Source organism: Uloborus diversus, chromosome 4 (genome assembly GCF_026930045.1).
Source record: "Uloborus diversus isolate 005 chromosome 4, Udiv.v.3.1, whole genome shotgun sequence".
Classification (NCBI taxonomy): Eukaryota; Metazoa; Arthropoda; class Arachnida; order Araneae; family Uloboridae; genus Uloborus; species Uloborus diversus.
In genome coordinates, this window is record NC_072734.1 from 88,350,208 (window position 1) to 88,369,115 (window position 18,908).

The window sequence follows — 18,908 nt, forward strand, 5'->3', positions numbered from 1 at the left end:
TGACAACAGATATGAAAATAGTTTTAAGAAATTAAATCGAGATAGATAGATTTAAAAAACATAACCATGGAAACAAAAAATAAAATAAGTTTAAGGAATTAAAATGCAAAAGAAAATGGTTAACAATTTGAGTAGAAATGAGATTTTTTGAACTTGACTAAAAACTTGTAACTTTTTCTCCTTTCAAGAAAGAAGCTTAGTTTTTCAACCATAGGTCGAGAGAGATCTGGAGTAAAAAATATCGCTTTTTCCAATGGTGTCTAAAAGAAAACTGTGGGTCAATTCCTTCACTTTTTATTGATGGATTTAGTAAAGAAAGTAGTGCCTAAATTTCACCTTAGCCTAAAAAATTCAAGCTAAAAACGCAAATAAATCCCGCCGTGATTTAGTTACAGCACTGATTCAAATTGCCTAGAACGCGGAAAGTTCTACCTTTTCCAACGATATATAATTTTAATATATGCAAGCAATTCCCCCCCCCTTCCATATTTGGGAATTTATGTGAAAATTGGGATAAAAAAAGAACTATTTATCAGATTTTTTCGAACTGATGTACAAACCTTTCCAGTGCTGAATGAAAGATACTGTGAAATTTTCAGCCAAATCGACCGGGTAGTTTTCAAGTTTTGTGGGTTCAAACAAAGATGCTTTTTGGAGACTTCATTTTATACCATATAGATATAAAGCATGTTTTAATAATGTATGTTGTACTTTTATGCTTGTAGGAAAAAATATATTTTAATTGTGTTTTTATTTTTAGGCATATAAAATGTGCTTTGCATATCTTGCTTTACAAAGGAAGTCCTTCAATTGTAGAAAATGTTTTATTCATTTCAGCCATTTTCTCTGTAAATTCAACTAAGTTTAAAATATTTTTTTACTTTTATCTTGTGCAAGCAATATTTAAAATAAATAGGTATTTGATCTTTTTACGTTTGTTTATGGATTAATCCCAGATTTTTCTAAAGTTTCTGTTGGAACAATTTTAGTAAAATTTTGATTTATCTACAAGCAGGCCAGTCATTTCAAAATTTTCCAAGGAGTCAAAGATACATACATAGCTTATATTATACTGAAAAAAAAATCACTTTTGGTAGCCACATGGTTACTGAAAATACAAAAGATGCTACCATTTTATGTGACTTTGGTAGCCAGTGGGAATATTCAGAATTCCTAGTCTAGAACTTTAAACATGTGGCCCATAGGCTGTAGGTTGGGCACCATTGAACTAAACCATAGTTTTTCATTAAAAAAACTACAGCTATATTTTTTATCTTTTATGACTGGAGCAGTTCTTAGAAATTAACTAAATAATTTAATGCAAAATTAAAAAGGAAAATGTTTTTTTGTTCATGGTAAAATATAACTTGCAATTTGAAAGCAATACAGTGAAACCTGCCTACAATGATACTGTTGGGACCTAAAAAAATATAGGCAGGTATAATTTTACAGGCAGGTTATCGTTATCGACAGTTCGATTATTTATGCTGACGTTTTGCTGGGACCAATAAAAATATCGTTATAGACAGGTTTATTGTTATAGACAGTACTAGCTGCGTTGCCCGCCTTTGCACGGTCCATCTCAAAAATAAAAGTTATGTCAAGTGACACGAGTTCAACACTCAGGCTTGAACCAAAACAGACAAACAAAAAAAAAGTCAGTGAAATTTTGCGGCAGATTGTGGAGAAAACCCCAAAAAGTAAACATTTTAAATCCCCTGATTACAGGAAAAGCCTCAAAACAAAAACAAGAACTTAACCTGTTCATATTCGAGAAAATAAATGGCAACAGATCTTTTATCTCAATGACTTTCTTCACGCTATACATTTTAATAAAAGCATTGTTGCGGAAAGTTGAGATAAAGTACTAAATAATAATTTCAATGGAGGGAAACCTTTGAAAAATAAGGATTTTATGTCGAAATCTAAGTGTCATAATCAATAGTTTTTAATTGATATCTCCACTAATTATTATCGGAGGATTATGTTAAGTAGCCAAACATGAAGACGGGAAGATTATGAATTCATCGATACCTGGTTCGATGGTCAGTTCACTGTCGTTCAGGAGAAGAAGCTTGGACATACATAGATACATAAGTACATATGCTCAGTTTTTAATTATATAAGATTGTCATACACAGGTTTCACTGTATTGCCAAATGTAAAAAAAAAAGTAAAGGCAATATTTATGTGTTTTAATTTTTGGTTCATTTGTTGAAATTTTTCATTACATTCTAGGAATTAGGAAATGATTTAGACAAAGCTAAAAATAGCGAAATTTTACAAGAAGTTTTAACTCCTGCTACTATTATGGTTGTCAGTGTTACAGCATCTACCACACAAGGGTAAGTTCTTGAATAGTTTTTCAAATAAATCAGATTATTCTGTTAGCACTATTATTTATTATTTAGTAATTCTTTCTCTTTTTTAAAAAACATTTTTAGGCAGCTTTTGAGTGATGACGATTTGAAAGTGATATTTGAAGCCTGTGATATGGTATGCTTTTATTTTATTTTTTTCAATTTACAGATTTATTCATGTTTTATTTTGTATCATACACAGTTTCATTTATTGCTGAGTAAATAGTGCACAGAATTGAAGAAAAACTTATGATCTCATTTTCTGGCAGTAATGAGCGGACAACCAAATGAATCTGTGAGAAATTATATTTCTAAAGTTTATACTTTATGCTTTAGACAAAACAATGAGTCTATTTCAAATGTGTGCTTACATATTTATCGTTAACAGATTTTTTCCATACTTTGTGAGTTATTAGAAGGTTTACCCACTGTTGCCTGCAACCAGCCCCAGGGCTTGAGTAACTCAAAGGGAGGCCCTAGGCCCACAATAATTTGGAGGCCCCTAAAGACTCTATAGCGGAATACAGTGGTTGATTTACAGGTTTATGGCCAGTCGGAATGCATTTTTGGGGTCCTTATGTCTATCACAGAACTATGTAAATAATTTATCAAGTGCATCATGAATCCCCTTGAGGCCCTTTATAATTGTGCATGGACAATTTGCTACTGAGAAAATGAATAAAAATTCTCCTTTGAGGAAGCTTATTTACAATTGACGAGTCATTATTTTATTATTATAGTTGAACTCCGTTAATACGAAATGTCAAAAATCAATGAATTTGTTCTTATTAGCCGTTTTTCATAACACCCGTAAATAAGTGATACTGTGAAAAAACGAAGAAGCTGTAAGTTTTGCTCTCCTTATTTGATTTTTTATCTTCCTAAAAGATGCTGCACGGGATGATAGTTCAAGAATAGCCTAATAGTTTTCCTTTCTTTCACCTCAACTTGTGCATATGAAGCCTTACGATGGTCTTGCAGTGTGGGCATTAAGGCTGACAAGGTCTAGAAGTTACCTTGCTTGAGGATGGAATTTGGCACCAAAAATGAGATTTAAAATCCAGTGTCAGCTTGACTAAGTTTCCATAGAATCTCATGTTAAACCATTGATTAAATTTTTTATTAAAACTTTCTGTTAAAGTTTTCCTGATACATTTCAAGTAGTGCAAGAATTACACTTCATGAGCTACAAATGTGATTTTTGCATCATCAAAATTTACTGGCAGTTCATTTTAATATCCATTGAAACAACTTCATCAGTAAAAGCTCATAAATCTTGTGTAGTTTGTTATTCATACAAAAAAGAAAAGCTTCATTTTATCAGTGTGATAATCATGACTATATGTGTTGATTATTGCATGGTGTGTTGCACTGGGTTGGCAAAAGCCCGGGTTTTTAAAAAAAACCCATAGACCCAGAGTTTTTTAAAATCCCCCCCCCCCCCCAAAAAAAAATCCCTTCCAACTAAAGCTGAGGTTTTTTAGAAAGAAATGTGGGTTTTTTTGAAAATGTGGGGTACTTGTAACATATTGTAGCGTAAGTATATAGACAAAGAGCAAAAATTGTCTTGGGGTAAAAAAGCTGGAAAACTAGTTAAAATTCAGCGTTTTCTGAAGAAAAGTATAAAAGACGACAAAACCCAAGAATGGTGAAGTTTCAGATTTTTTAGTTTCCATGATTACCAACAGTTAAGGCAAAGTTACTTCTTGAGTGATAAAATCTATTGTTTGTTTTTAATTACTACATTTTTTTTTTTTTTTTCATTTCACTTTATTGTATTTCATTTTGTTATGCAAAACTACTGTAGAACCTCAAGTGATTTAAATCCCTTTTTACTGAATTCCAGCTTAATCAAGACATTTCTTTCAATTTTATGTTTCCTGTTTTTCTGTTTCTGTGCACAGAGTAAGAAATATTAAACCTTTTCGCAAGATAATGAAAATACTGTACATCCTATTCTGTTTTCTCTCCGACCGTTTGTAAAACCTGTTAATTTCTAAAAAAATATACCTTGTTTATTCGAGATTTGTGACGTGTTGGTTTTCAGAAAATAATTCACATGAAAACCTTTTAGCTAGATTAGTTTCCTCTGTACAATCTACAAATATTGAGAAAATCAGACGTGAAAAGACTTAGTCAAGATAATTTGAGTTACTTATTGACCAGTTAAAGAAAAATATTAAATATATTTATTTAAAATCTTTGAAGTATTTTTTTAATGCCGTTAAGAGTTAAGAAATACTATTGAAGTTCAAAATTCATTTTTAGGTCCATTGCCTGTGGTGAAGAAAAAATAAAAAAGAAGTTTAAATTGTGAAAGTATTTAAATTAATTAATTTTTTAAAAAACTTCTCAGAATATTAAAAAACCCCAAAAGTGGGCTAAATAATGGGTTTTTTTTAAATTGGTTTTTTCAAAAAAAAAAAAAAAAACATTGGGTTCCACCCAATTGGTCCAATCCGGCCAACCCTGGGTTGCATGGTGCCAAACTATTAAATTAAATTTCATAAATTGTTTTTAATGTGTTAATTCATTGAACTGAATCAATTTATAAATTCTTTCTGTGTGCTATTTTGGCTTTTTAAAAAAATATCATTTCGGAATGTTTCTCTCTTTAAAAACTTTTGGTGATCTGGACCAACTTTTCACTTTTTTGAATGATGCAAGTACAGTGTAACTCCAATTTAACGATTGTCAAGGAACTGGAAAAAGTTATTGTCAATTCAAAGATATCGTTAATTCAAGGAGCATAGACATTTAATGTAGTCAAATCCAGACCAGTGAAACGTACCATTAAATTGAGGAAATCATTAAATCAGGTATCATTAAATTGAAGCAGTGGTTGGAAGTAGCGCGCTACAAGCAGCGACGCTACTGTAGTAGCTACATTTTTTAGTAGTTTGTAGTGTAGCGCACTACTTTTGAAAAAAAGTAGAGTAGCGAGTAGTTCACTACAAAAAAAAGTAGTTTGTAGCGATTTCTAAAAACTACTTTTAAATAAAGTTTCCAAAAAAATAAAAATAAAATAAATAAATAAAAAGAAAGAAAGAAAGAAATTAAAAACGAGGATTCAAAAAACCTGACTGATGCAAGCTTTACGCGAGTAAAACTTGCATCAACCAGATTCGTAAGTCTCTGAAAAATACGAGCTGACATCAGACATATTTTGACGCCATATGTTCTATCTGTTAGACGCCATTAGTTTGTTTGGCATCGAAATGTTCACATTTCCCTAATTTTTTCCTTCAGCAGAGCATGGCTTAGAAAGAAAAGAATAATAGATAACTGTCAAGTAGTACTCCGTTTGTGTTTTCTGTCAGAATAGCAGAGAATGTCCCGTGGATGAACATTTTAGATATCAATGAGATTATTGAGCCAATATCCTCCTAATGTGGAAATTACTGTAAATGTTATAGAAGAGGATGACAGGGAACTGCCCTCTGGCCGGCTAACAATAAATATTACAGTGTCATAGAAATGTATAATAACGGAAATGTTTCCGTTTCGTGCAAATATGCCTGTTAAAGAAAAGGTATTAATGTCTTCCACATTTACACTGAAATCTCAACTTACGCTAGGGATGCGACTCCCCACTTAGGTTGAAATTTCGCGTTCAGAAAAAGAGAATTTATACGATTTTTTTTAAAGAACATACCAATTACTGTAGACATTTGTAAACATTCCTCAAACTATTTTAACTCATTTCATAACTTCATTTTTCCCAATTTAAACGTAGAGAACTGAAATTTTATTGTACTAAAAGAAAAAGCTGTGTTATTCAATAAAAATACGGCTAGGGTGCACAAAATCAATAGGAGAGAATGGCATAAAACAGCGTTTCTTAATTTCTTTTATTAGTGGAACCCTTTTTAATGCTCACTTTTTTCGTGGAGCCCCTGGTGTTTCAATAGTTTGCAGCCAGTATTCTGTTTCGGAGAATGCCCCGTTCTTACCTCAAAGAGACTATCACATTAACTATTTGTCATTAAATCGCTAATGAAATACATTTAACTATAGAGCATTTTAATTATTTGAATGATTGCTAATTACTATTTCTTATTGCAAAATACCAGTACACTCCTATTTGTGATTCTGATAAATACTCAGAAATTTTAAAAGGGACAAATATCCTCAGAATTTATGCATGTTGTATGATTGAAATATCTTCTTAATTAGGAAAAGAAATATAGATGTACTTTACCTACAAAAGTGTTAATAATTCACTGAAATGTACGTAGAAAAAGTTTTTAAACTTAAAAATTTTTAAATATCTCTTATTTTTTAACATTTTTTTATTTATTTACAAATTAGAGTTTTTGATGTCACTGTGTGTTCCCTCAGACAGAACTAGAGTAGCTGTATATATAGGGGCCTTAGACAGAACTAAACCATTTAGACCCTCGTGACCAGAACTCCTCCTTAAATTGGTCATCACTCGTTAAATGCTTAAATCGTCCTTTCCACTGCTGCCCTAGATACTTTTCACTCCAGAATCTCCCGTACCTGCCACTATTAGTGGCTTAACCAGTTGCATGGAACCCTGAAGACAGCTCTGAATTTTGGAACCAGACCGGTAACCGAGCAATCTCTGGTCCAGCACCCCCAGAGGTATCGTTTCACTTGGAAGACTTTGTGACACGAGCATATTTAACGTCTCTCAGTCACCTTCACCATTAATGAAGACTGTGGATCTTCGACCAGCGAGTATCGAACCCGGGAACCTCCGGTCACCGATATGCCTTACCGATCAGGCCACCACGGCCTTGCCATAGATACTGGGAGAACGGCTAGTATCAAGGGCAAAATATTTGAAATTGATGTCAAAAATCGTAATTTATGGCAATATTTGGTAATGTTGTAGGAGAGAGATTTGGGGCGCGTTCCAAAAATTTGTTCACCATTGAAGTCACTTTTAAACTATTTTCGGGGATATTAGGGAGTTAATAGCTTCTTCCGAAACTTTTTCAAAATTGAAGATTTTAACACCCAGTTTTATGTTATCTTTGGGGACATTAGCTGAAAAATAGGCGTTTTGGGATTGATCTCGATAAAATTTCGAAGTTAAAACCTTAAAGATACTATTTCATGCTATTTTTGATCAAAAATTTGCATTATTTTAGGCGGGAAATAAACTTGTTCTCATAGTGGCTATTCCAGATGAGTAATAATGCTTAGATTAGTTGCGAAAGTGACAATTAAATGTATTTTTTGAAAAGGCGTTATTTTTAAGTGACAAATTTAAAAGGTGCAGGAAGAAAATATACAAATCTCATGGAACCCCTGAGAGAGCTCCGTGGAACCCTGAGACTCCGCGGAACACAATTTAAGAAACGCTGGCATAAAATAAAACAGTACAGTACGTATTAAAATGAAACACTACAATAGTACAGTACAGTAGACACAGTAATTCGACGCACTTTTCAGTCGTTCAAGAATATCGAATTTTTTTTTATTTCTTTAGTTGTCCGAAACTTTCTATTATTCCTTTTAAAACGAGAGAAAAACAGCCCGCTTATGTGAAATAATGTTTCATCAACTTCATTTTAAGAATGAAAAAGATGCGGAGTGACGATTTGTAAATTAACAAAGGGATGTTTTGACTAGTGGGGTACTTTTGCTTTCAGTGATGCTAAAAGGAAAGTTGATTCACGAAACTAATATGTAGTACCCACTAAAGAAGGTGATACTTAAGCCTCGCGATTCCCTTCCGAAAATTTTCGTGTTACGGGGTGAGGAATTCGCGTTAGCTCCAAAACTCGCTAGCTCGCTATTCAGCCATTTCGTGGTAGTCGACACTTGCACATTGAAGTAAAATAAGCATTCTTAGTTATGTTTCATATTTTGGATATTTATTAATATTAGATTATAAATACTGGTACTGTTTGGGATATTTTTAGAATTTCTTTTTTTAAACTGATTGAGTGTTGATGTATCAACAAAACAAAAGTCAATCATTAAATATTGTAAGTTTTCAAGATCATTTGGTAAAATTGAAAAATGCTCTTATTTCATTTTATTAGTTACGTAAGAAAGGAGATGGTGTCCAGGTCCGGACCCCTAGCTTGAAACTCAAAATCAATTAACTAGTTTTTACAAAAAATATAAGTGCCTGTAAAATTAACTTCTATAGTGAAAATTTAAGTTTTTCTCATTCGTTTAAAGATGGTTTTAACCGTCTAAATCAATTTTATGTACATATATGTATGTCTATATAAAATTTTAACCAAATTATGACTGCATACTGCATCTATTAAATTTTCAAGTAGCCGAGTTGCACTTCTTAAATGAAATATTCACTGTCAGGAAAGGATTAAAAACTTGAAAGTTGAATTCCTTCAACTTTTTAAATCCTTTCTTGTATCGAATATTTGTCGTAAAAATCGTAAAAAATGTTTGGAATGACCAATTCGCTTGGTAAAGGAATGAAACAATAAATATATAATTATTAGTAATATTTCATTTTCAAACGAGTCAATTTATTAACCTAAACCAGTTTTTTAATTTTTTCGTTCAATCCTCAAACGGTGTGTATGTGTATGCTTTTTATTTATTTATTTTTTAAAAAGTAGCGAAGTAGCGACTACTTTTCAAAAGTAGTTTGTAGTTGCTACATTTTGAAAAAAGTAGTTGTAGTTGTAGTTAACTACATTTGTAGTAAAGTAGTTGTAGTTGTAGTTCGCTACAAAAAAAAAGTAGTTTTTCCAACCACTGAATTGAAGTTATACTGTAGTTTAATAGAATGTAGATGTACTAAACTTATCTACTAAATGAATGTTAGAATTTTCATGCCTATATTTGTATTTATCTCTTTTTTTTCTTTTTTTGTTTGTTGTTATTTTAAAACTGATCATTATTTATTTCTAATGGAACTTCCTTCATAAAATTTTAGGCTATTGAACTGGATAATTTTAAACAAGAAATATATGCATTTGTTGAGTCTCGGATGTCATTTATTGCGCCTAATTTGTCAGTGATAGTTGGAGCGTCAACTGCAGCAAAACTAATGGGTAAAATAACTTTTCAGTTGTATCTTTAGTTAAATCACACCTAGAAAAAAACATTTCTGCTAAGTTCCTTCATTGGCAAAATAATTATTATGAAAATACAGACATAACTTTTTTAAATAATTTTTCCCAAAATATTTACATTATTTTGTTCATTTATTCTATTTGATTGATTAAAATGTATCAGAAAAGGTTAAATATATATTTGTATGAGATCATGCCAAAAGTAAAACTTTCTTGTAACACAGTGATTTTGATTATTAAACATGCAAAAATGTAAACTCTCAGATAATAGAGGCTTGCTTTTCCACAGAAACTATTCTAGATTTATTAGAATTTCCAGTCTGACAAACATTTTATTCTGGAAAAAAAAAAAAAAAAAGACTCACATGCATCCATTGATATTTAATCCTTGTTTTACTCTTTTTCATAACTTGTTGCTTTGTGAGCTAAGCTATTTAGTTGATGGAGATGCAATCTCTATTACTGTTCTATATTTTTATTTTAAAACTTTTTTTGTGAAAAAAGTTTTTTTCTTTTTCTTTTTTTATGTTGGCATTTACTTTTTGCATTCGCCTTTGTCAAAGTCACGGATGGTCATGGCTGATTTATTCAGTTTAAAGTTTTGTGCAGGAAAGTTCAAAATTCATGCATTATGAACTGATTACCTCTGGCTGCATAAAAATGAATTAAATTTTTTATGTACTTACCATAGTTTATGCTATGAATTTAGTTACATAATTCCCAATAAACAAAGAAGCCCCTATTTAGCAGATGAATGCAAAAATCAGATTTCAACTGCGCTACTCATGCGTTTTCCTCCCCCAAGATATTTTGATGTCCTTAAATTTTAGTTCTGCAAATATTTTTTGCTGGTGGCATTTCAACTGTGCACAGTTGCCAATCATTTTAGTTTTATTTTGCAGTATTTACTGCCCTCTGCCAAGGCTAAGGCAAAAATAGATAAAATACATCACCAGTTCAATCATTCCATCAGGTGTGCTAATTCTACATTAGCTACCAGTTTGTTTGGCTCTCTTGGCTCCTTTCAGAGGTCCACCTCCAGCTCAGTTACTTCCTATTCCGGGCTGATGAGTGCTAAAAACACAAAACTCAGTCCTTGGATGGAATGACTGAGCTGGCGGTGTATTTTATGCATTTTAGTTTGGCACCTTTTATAACTTTTTTTCTTTTTCAGAGTTTTAATAACTTTTATTTGAAGCTATAAAAGATTAGTTTTATCTTTTATTTTATCAACTCTTTACTCAAATTGAACAGGTCAAATTTATTTTTATAATTCATTTATTTATTAACTTTGTTTGTAAACTCAATTCACCAATGAAAACTTTCCACCATATTTTAATATTCTAATAGGTGTTGCTGGTGGTTTGAGTAATTTAGCAAAAATGCCTGCTTGTAATATTCAAGTTCTGGGTTCACAGCGAAAGACATTAGCTGGATTTTCTACAACTGCCATTATGCCCCATACAGGATTTGTGTATATGAGTGATATAGCACAAAACACTCCTGCAGTAAGTTCTTTGTTAGATACAGTTGGCTCTCTGTTTAACGACTTTCATGGGACCACAAAAAATTGTCCTTAAGTAGAAAGCGTCCTTAAATAGAATGCTTTTAACACTATAGTGGACCATCTGGGACCGTGAAAAGATTTCGTTAAATAGAGAAATTCGTTAAACAGAGCATCGTTAAATAGAGAGCCAACTGTATTTTCATTTAAAACAATAACTTCAGAAATAAAAAGTAGTACTTTTTTCATAACCAAAACAATAACAGTTATTTCTTTATGTTTTATCTAGAATATTTTTTCTTTGATTTATCAAAAAAAAAAAAAAAAAAAAATCAAAATGTGTTGTAGACTCCTTTGTTTTTTAAAGGATCTGAGAAGAAAAGCTGCCAGGCTTGTTGCAGCAAAATGTGCTATAGCTGCTCGAGTGGATGGTTTTCACGAATCCGTTGATGGTAGTGTTGGCCACTCTCTACGAGAAGATATTGAAAGAAAATTAGATAAGTTGCAGGAGCCTCCACCAGTAAAACAAGTGAAACCACTCCCAGCACCCATTGATCAGCCCCACAAAAAGAGAGGAGGCAGAAGGTTCGTTGTGTCGTTTTTATCAAAGAGAATATTTCAGTTACTAAATTTAAGATGTTCAAAAACTGAAACTTTCATAATTTTTGGGGGTCTTGATTCATGCTATCCTAATAAGAGTAATTCTTGCTTGAAAAAAAAATGTTTTCCTTTAATTTTTCAAAATCCTTTCCCAAATTTTGATTTAATTTGAGATTTGAACTGTAAAAGAAATTATCATCTCAACCTTAATGTTTGATTAGAAAATGCGATATGAATACGATTTGATGTACAGCATTTATTGTGAGTTAATTAGAAATTTTTGCTAGTGTTTTTGCCTTAAAGAAGACTTTTTACTGGGCCATAAAGAAGCTCCAATCAAACTGATCAATGAATATAATTTATATTTTGTTTTGATTAAACTATCATAATATTTACTCTTTTTTTTCTTGCAATCATTTAGAGTTAGAAAGATGAAAGAGAGGTATGCAATAACAGAATTCCGAAAGCAAGCTAACCGGATGAACTTTGCTGAGGTAAGAATTTTCTGTTATTAATCAATTCAACGATGTTTATTTCTTTATTTTTTAAATAAATATGTGTTTTAAAATTTTCTAGATAGAGGAAGATGCTTATCAAGATGATTTAGGTTTTAGCCTTGGACAAGTTGGGAAGGCTGGCACTGGACGTATAAGAGCACCTCAAATTGATGAAAAAACAAAAGTTCGGATATCCAAAACATTGCAGGTATGCTTTAAAAAGAACTTGCGTTTTAATTCCATCATATAGTTATTTTTCATACAAGAAATATAGAACTATTCGATTTATTTGGAATTTGTAAGCAATAATTATAATACAGTGAAATCCAGATTTGACATTCCCCGAATCTACATTTTTCCCTCATTTCACAATTTTCGTCCATTAGGTCCCAAGTTTTCTGTGTATTAATAATATCAATTTAATCCGGATAAAAAGTTTGTTATTTATGAATTTCTCGCATTTTACGTTTTCCTTAGGAAGGAAAGAAAGGAAAAAAATGTTCTGTGAAATAAGCAATCTGTTTCCTTTTGTTGTTTTAAAATCTAATCCACGCTGATGAAAATTTAAATTTATGGAAGCTGAAATGCTACTGCTCTATCTGGTTATATTACGAACATTTTCAACCTAAACGTCTGAATTCGCAACTAAGTGTGTTCAAACAATCTAAAATGGTATACAGGGGTATCCCTCGTATAACACGGTTAATTCGTTCCTTGTAGTATCGAAACCGTGTTATACAAGACTTTTTTATAAATGTTTTTTTTACTCATTTTTCAACCTAATTATTTCATGTACATATCATAAATCATGTCAATGTGTACCATGTTATATCGAAACCAATTCATAAGGTGCAAATTTTATAATTGCTGAAATTTCGGCTCAATAGAATATACAAACGAAGACTGGCTACCAGAACACGCAAAGACCCACTGATTTAAAAATAAGAGGTGTTATAAACTATAAAACTTAATTATTTTACATACCTCAAATTAAAACTGTTATACACAAGAAAAAACTTGATCCGCTTTTCTTTCTATACTAAGAACAAAACACTTCTATAAGAAAAAAATCTGAGCTTTTCTGTAGCAATAAAGTTCCTCTGAGCAACAACAATAAAACAAAATTTAAAATAAAATAAATAGAATTATTCTATTTATTTTATTTCATATTTTGTTAGGACTACATTTTTTATTTATTGTTTGCCAAATTTAGCTTATGTTTATTCCTAATGTTATTTTCTTACAATGCATTGGAAACAAAATAATGTTCACCTTTTTGCTTTTAGAACACTGAGCGAAAAATCAAGTATGTATTTAAAATTGAAAAATTAGTGTTATACGACAAAACCTAACTGAGCTCAAGACAGACAATTTTTCGTGAAAGTTTCATAAAAACAAAGTAAAAACTTATTACAGTTGTTATCATACAGTTTTTAACAGTGTATTGAACAAAAACTAAATTTCTTTTTTTTAAATTTGTGTTACATCAAAACCGTGTACTTATGAATTAAAGCTTTGTACCATGTAATATGGAAACCGTGTTATAATAATTGCAAATTTGGTACCATGTAATATCGAACCTGTGTTGTAGAAGTACCATGTTATACGAGGGACGCCTGTTTATTATATATATTTTTTAACCCTAATATCAATGACCGGGTACCTTTTTGCGACTTTTATCATAATTTTTAACCTTTCTAACTAGGTCTTGGTAAAATTGCTTTTAATCCTTGTTATTTACATGAATCTGAACTAAAAAAAGTTGTAACCGTGTTTTCAGAATTCTTTTTTCTTTTTCTTTTTTTTTTTTGGGGGGGGGGAGGTTTTTATCATTTAAAATTTTTATACCTATATTCAATAACCGGGTACCCATTACACTGCACATCAAAAAATACCCCTTCAAACCGCTTCCGACACCATTTTTGATGATTCTCATGTAATGTGAGCCCTTGAATCAAAAAATGACCACCAATTTCCCCCATTACCTCCCCCTTGATATCGTGCCCCCTAATCTTACTCTGTTTTCAGCAGTTTCATAGCAATTATTTATATTTGATAGGAAAAACAGCATTGTATTCACCATTATTATTCTACCGAAGGGTTATAGAAGTTCAAAAGCATGAACATTTTTAGCAAGTTGGAACACTCAAGCGAGTACCCAACCCCCTCCCCCCCCCAAAAAAAAATCTAAGAAATCCTCACAAATAATTTTTTTTTTTTTTGTTAAAGGTTCCTTTTTACATTTTTTCACTTATTTTCTTTGTGTAAAACCAAAGTATTGGACTCACTTCCCATGCCCAAAAAAATTTTCACGCTGTAAAAAAATAAATTACTAAACACTTGAAAACATTGCATATTACGTACGAATCGCATTGCAGATCTTACACACAAAGAAACTTTCTGTATTATTGACGTTTATTCCAATTACATTTACAGATTTTATTAAGATTTTAAATGAAATTAAGTATACTCATAATATGGATTAATATATTTTTATATTTCAGAGGGTATTACACCCATTGTTTATCACCATTCGATCAAATGCTGCGAAATTATCAAAACATTTGATCAATTGTGTCAACATCAGATTTTTTGTTTTAAAACAAAATAGTTGTGACTTTTGGTTGCTCTAGGGTTGTTTTTGTTATGATGTGAAGTGGAAAACAGTATTACAGCTTTTTTTCTTTTTGTTGATGTACATACTGTTACATTCTCAGTGATACCGAATTAGAAACTTTGTGTCTCTCAATATGTAGACAATAATATTTCAGTTGGAATATAAGATGTTTCTTTTTTTTTGAGTATACCTATGAATGTTGGACGGCATGCCAGCAGAGGTTGAGCAAATGACAGTGAAAATAAAAATTACAGATAATATTTTTTGATGCAACGGACCACATGTATGAGCTTTGCGGGCCACATGTGGTCCGCGTGCCGTAAGTTGAACACTGTGGTATAAATAAATGAAATACTACGGATTCACTATGAAATACCAAAGCATAAGACCTAATACATCCAGTAATACAAAAAAACTGGAGAAAAACATTTTTTTCTAATGGACCATTTAGCATGTAAAGTAAACATAAAATATTGGAAAAACAGTAAGCCATTTCGTTTTTTTGGTAAAAAAAGCTACACACATTTCCCAAGATGAGGGTGGAAGAAAACGTTTCAATTAAATAGAAGAGGTGTCTGAAAAAAAAATATTCTAAATGCTCTAAATCTTCGAAATTCAAAATGAGTACCCGGGTACTCGGTTATTGAGAGTAAGGGAAAAAGTTTGGTCATTGATGCTAGGGTTAAATATAGATTATTATGCCTTTTAAAAGAGTTATCATTACTGCCTGTAGTTTTTTCTACTTGATTTTTGCTTTGTAATTGCAAATATGCTTTCTATGCATTTCTAGCATTTTACATTTTTTTTAAATCCAGTCCCCTGAGAAATGTACAATTGTGGTTTCACTATAGTTGAAAAGAAGAGTGCGTTATCAAGTGGTTTTTTTTAATTATGATTTAGTTTATCTTTTTTCTTTTTTTTAAAAAATAAATATTTACCTTTTAAGAGTAATATTTTCTGTTGACAGTTTTTAGTATAAAAGAGAAGTACAAACATAATGCTTACTAATTAATGTAACTTTTTTTAGAAAAATCTACAAAGACAACAAGTTTGGGGAGGTAGTACATCAGTTAGAAGACAAATATCAGGAACAGCTTCAAGTGTTGCATTTACGCCTCTGCAGGTAATTTTACATAAGCTTTCAGTATAGACAATTTAAAAAAAACTCCCAAAGCTGCATTTTCTGTGTTAATAGCTTTTCAATGGAAAAAATTTTCTGAACTGAAATATGTGCCCTAAGTCTAGTTTCTATGATGTTCATTTCCCTTAAATTTCCATTAGTGCTGTTAAATATAATTTGATCAGTATAAATACCACATTCAAATTTTATTTTGATCATACATCATGTATGCCAGATTTGTCTAAAATAGTTGGTTTATATTTCTTACAAAACTAGAAAATTGCCCGTCAAGGTATGGCGGGTGAAACTTGCTTCTACATTTGAACGAAGCCATTGCCTGTTTGGCTTATATTTTGATAGTTGTAATTTTAACCCTAACTCCAGTGGATTAACCCTAAATTTCAGTAGGTAGCATTCAGTAGGTAGCGTTCATTGTTGACCATTTTGTCGTTTCTTCATTCCCCTGAAATGACACAGTCTTGCCAGTAAAACAATTAAGTTACCGGATCCAGTTCCACCTCGTCAAAATAAAGCATTTCCCTGCATGTCAAACATTATCAAGAAATATTATCAATTTATCATGCCTTGACGCGAGTTTCATTGTTGATGATGTCAGGAGCGTTACTCAATCATTCGCTATTACGTATATGAGGATGTAATTGAATACATGATGGTAAAAATGATTTTACATGTAAAAATATATTTATATAAAATAGCAGCCTATATTTTTTACAACAGTCTATTAGTTATAGAATATAGGCTACTGTTGAATTGCAATTCAAGTTAAAGTAAAATGCATTTAAATGAAACAGCTATTCTTAAATTGAAAATCAAGGAATACAGCATTAGTGAATTTAAATGAGTTGTAAAATAGATTTTTAAGTAGGAAAACACACACAAAATTGAGCATATTTGCTCTATATGCATAAAAATGGTTAGAAACAAAAAGTGTCCACTTGCATTTGTTTTATAATGCCTAAATGTTTGACTTCTATTTTGGATGGTTTGTTAGACAGCACAAGTTATGGAGTTGGAAAACAATATTTTTTTCAAATCATTGGTAAAGAACTTTAGTTGCTCTCTGTTTTGGCAAAGCCTTGCAACACTATTATTTTTTTAATTATAAAACAAGATTACTGTAACTAAAGTTAATCATTTCATGCTACGTTTTTGATTTTATAGTTCTTATTGTTCTGTGAGGTGATTCTTTTTAATTAGCTGTTAATTAGTAAGTTACATTAGCTAGTAAACAATTAGGATGAAAGTCATAGTTTTTCTCTAACGCAATATCATCTCAAAGTGCTTCCCAATGTAATACAAATTGCGTTATAAAATCCTTATTTTAAAAAGAAGATAATATGAGAGGCGAAAAAACTAAAGCTTTTCAAAAGAGATATAAAGGATATACAAACAAAATGAAAAGTCTGATTCCAGCAGGATTAGATGGAAGAGATTTGTGTTTGGGTTTTTGTATCTAGTAGGTGTTATTGTCTTTCCAGACTGCAAGACCTGTTCATGGTGTCAGTTCAGATGGGCACCCATATGGGGGGGGGGCAAGGGGTGGTTCAAGCCCCCCCCCCCCACTTAGAACTTCCCTGCTTTTTGTACTTTCTTTGCGAAAAAGTAAAAACATTTCTTCTCCAGCCATTAATGAAGAAGTTATTAAAAATGTCAAACTTTAATAACCCTAATCTGCACTGAAATCGGTTTCTATGAGGAAAATATATCCTACAAAACCATGTGAAAAATATCTGAGCCCCCCACCCCCCTCATACAATTTTGCTTATGGGTGCCCATGTCAGTTCATGAGTATAAGGTTGTTAACAAGCAATTTAGGCAAATTAGGCCCAGTTAGGCTGGTCCTACTTAATTTATTCCCTTCAACTAGCACATACCCTCTAAAAACTATTCATTTCATTAGATGTTATAAAAAAACTAGACCAAATACTTCAAACCCTTTGAAACTAGCAAATTTTCCTAGTTTAAAGATTAGCCTGTTGGTTATTAAATAGCCCAAAACAGTGACTTATGCTTTTGCCTTCTGTGAAAAATTAGCCTATCAACATTTTCTCTTTTAATAAACAATTGAATCATATGTTTATATCCTGCGACTGTCTCTGGTCAAAATTATACATATCAACATTTAAGCCCAGGATCTTAATCTAAATCAGAAAATTTGCTTACAAATAAGATATATTTCTTAAGGTGACCAAAACTGAACAATTTTATCCAACTGAGATCTTAACCAAACTTCTGTTTATAATGAAAGAAACACTTCCTTGAAATATTTGTTATTGTGCTATTAATATATCTAATCATTCTTCTGTTATTTTTGTTACTTAAAATACTGCACTGCTGACTGAACTTGCTTAATAATAGAAGGAAATAAAAACATTTTCAAATCATTTAGTAATTTTTTTCTTTTATTTCAGTTGTTATGTTAATCTTAAATCCCTTGGTTATCCAGAGTTTAATTTGCTAACTTGTGGGATGCACATTTGTGACAATTATTCATATTACTTTTTAGGGCTTGGAAATTGTCAATCCTCAAGCTGCAGAAAAGAAAATTAATGAAGCAACAGCAAAATATTTCTCCAATACATCAGGTTTCATCAAAGTCGAAAAGAAAGGATAACATTGCAGACTTTTAATCTGTGGACATGTCACTGTATATATTCTAACTTGTAATTTAATAAACTGACTTTTTTTTTGTACTTTTTTATATTTAATTTCAAAGAGGAGAAACACTGCAAGCATGCCTGGATAAAGATATTTTGTAACTTTAATTGCTTAGTGATTGTTGGGGAGACGAGAGAACTAAGGGAATTTCAAACATTCATGTTGGCTGTTTTGCCGGATAGTCAATTTTTGTAATGGTCATATATAAAAAATAAAAAAAAAACCATATCTAATTCCAGGAATAACATTAAGATATCCTACTGCTGTTTTTAGGTGACAATATCAATGCATCAAAATATGAAAATTTTTGAAACTTGAGGGTATACACTATATGTCTAAAAAATGAGAGTATACGGCGTATATGGAGAACGAGAACCCTATGGAAACACCACTGGTTTTGACACCAAAAGTCAAAATTTCTATGTGTTTAAATATGTGTATGTAATTTCTATGTGTTTCAAATGTTCTACATAACATGAAGCAGAGCACATCAATATACTAAA

General features: G+C 31.3%; 1 protein-coding gene across 1 annotated transcript; it reads left to right on the forward strand.

The window, feature by feature from the left end:
- Positions 1–2,220: 2,220 nt before the first annotated feature.
- On the forward strand, positions 2,221–18,413 carry LOC129220168 (U4/U6 small nuclear ribonucleoprotein Prp31-like; the record flags this gene model as incomplete). The annotated part of the gene is given in 9 exon segments (XM_054854521.1): positions 2,221–2,345; positions 2,445–2,496; positions 9,250–9,367; positions 10,739–10,896; positions 11,260–11,477; positions 11,914–11,986; positions 12,069–12,197; positions 15,634–15,729; positions 18,254–18,413. Coding segments are annotated over 9 exon segments (1,077 nt in total), but the record flags the coding sequence as incomplete, so codon positions are not given.
- Between the last annotated feature and the right edge of the window lie 495 nt (positions 18,414–18,908).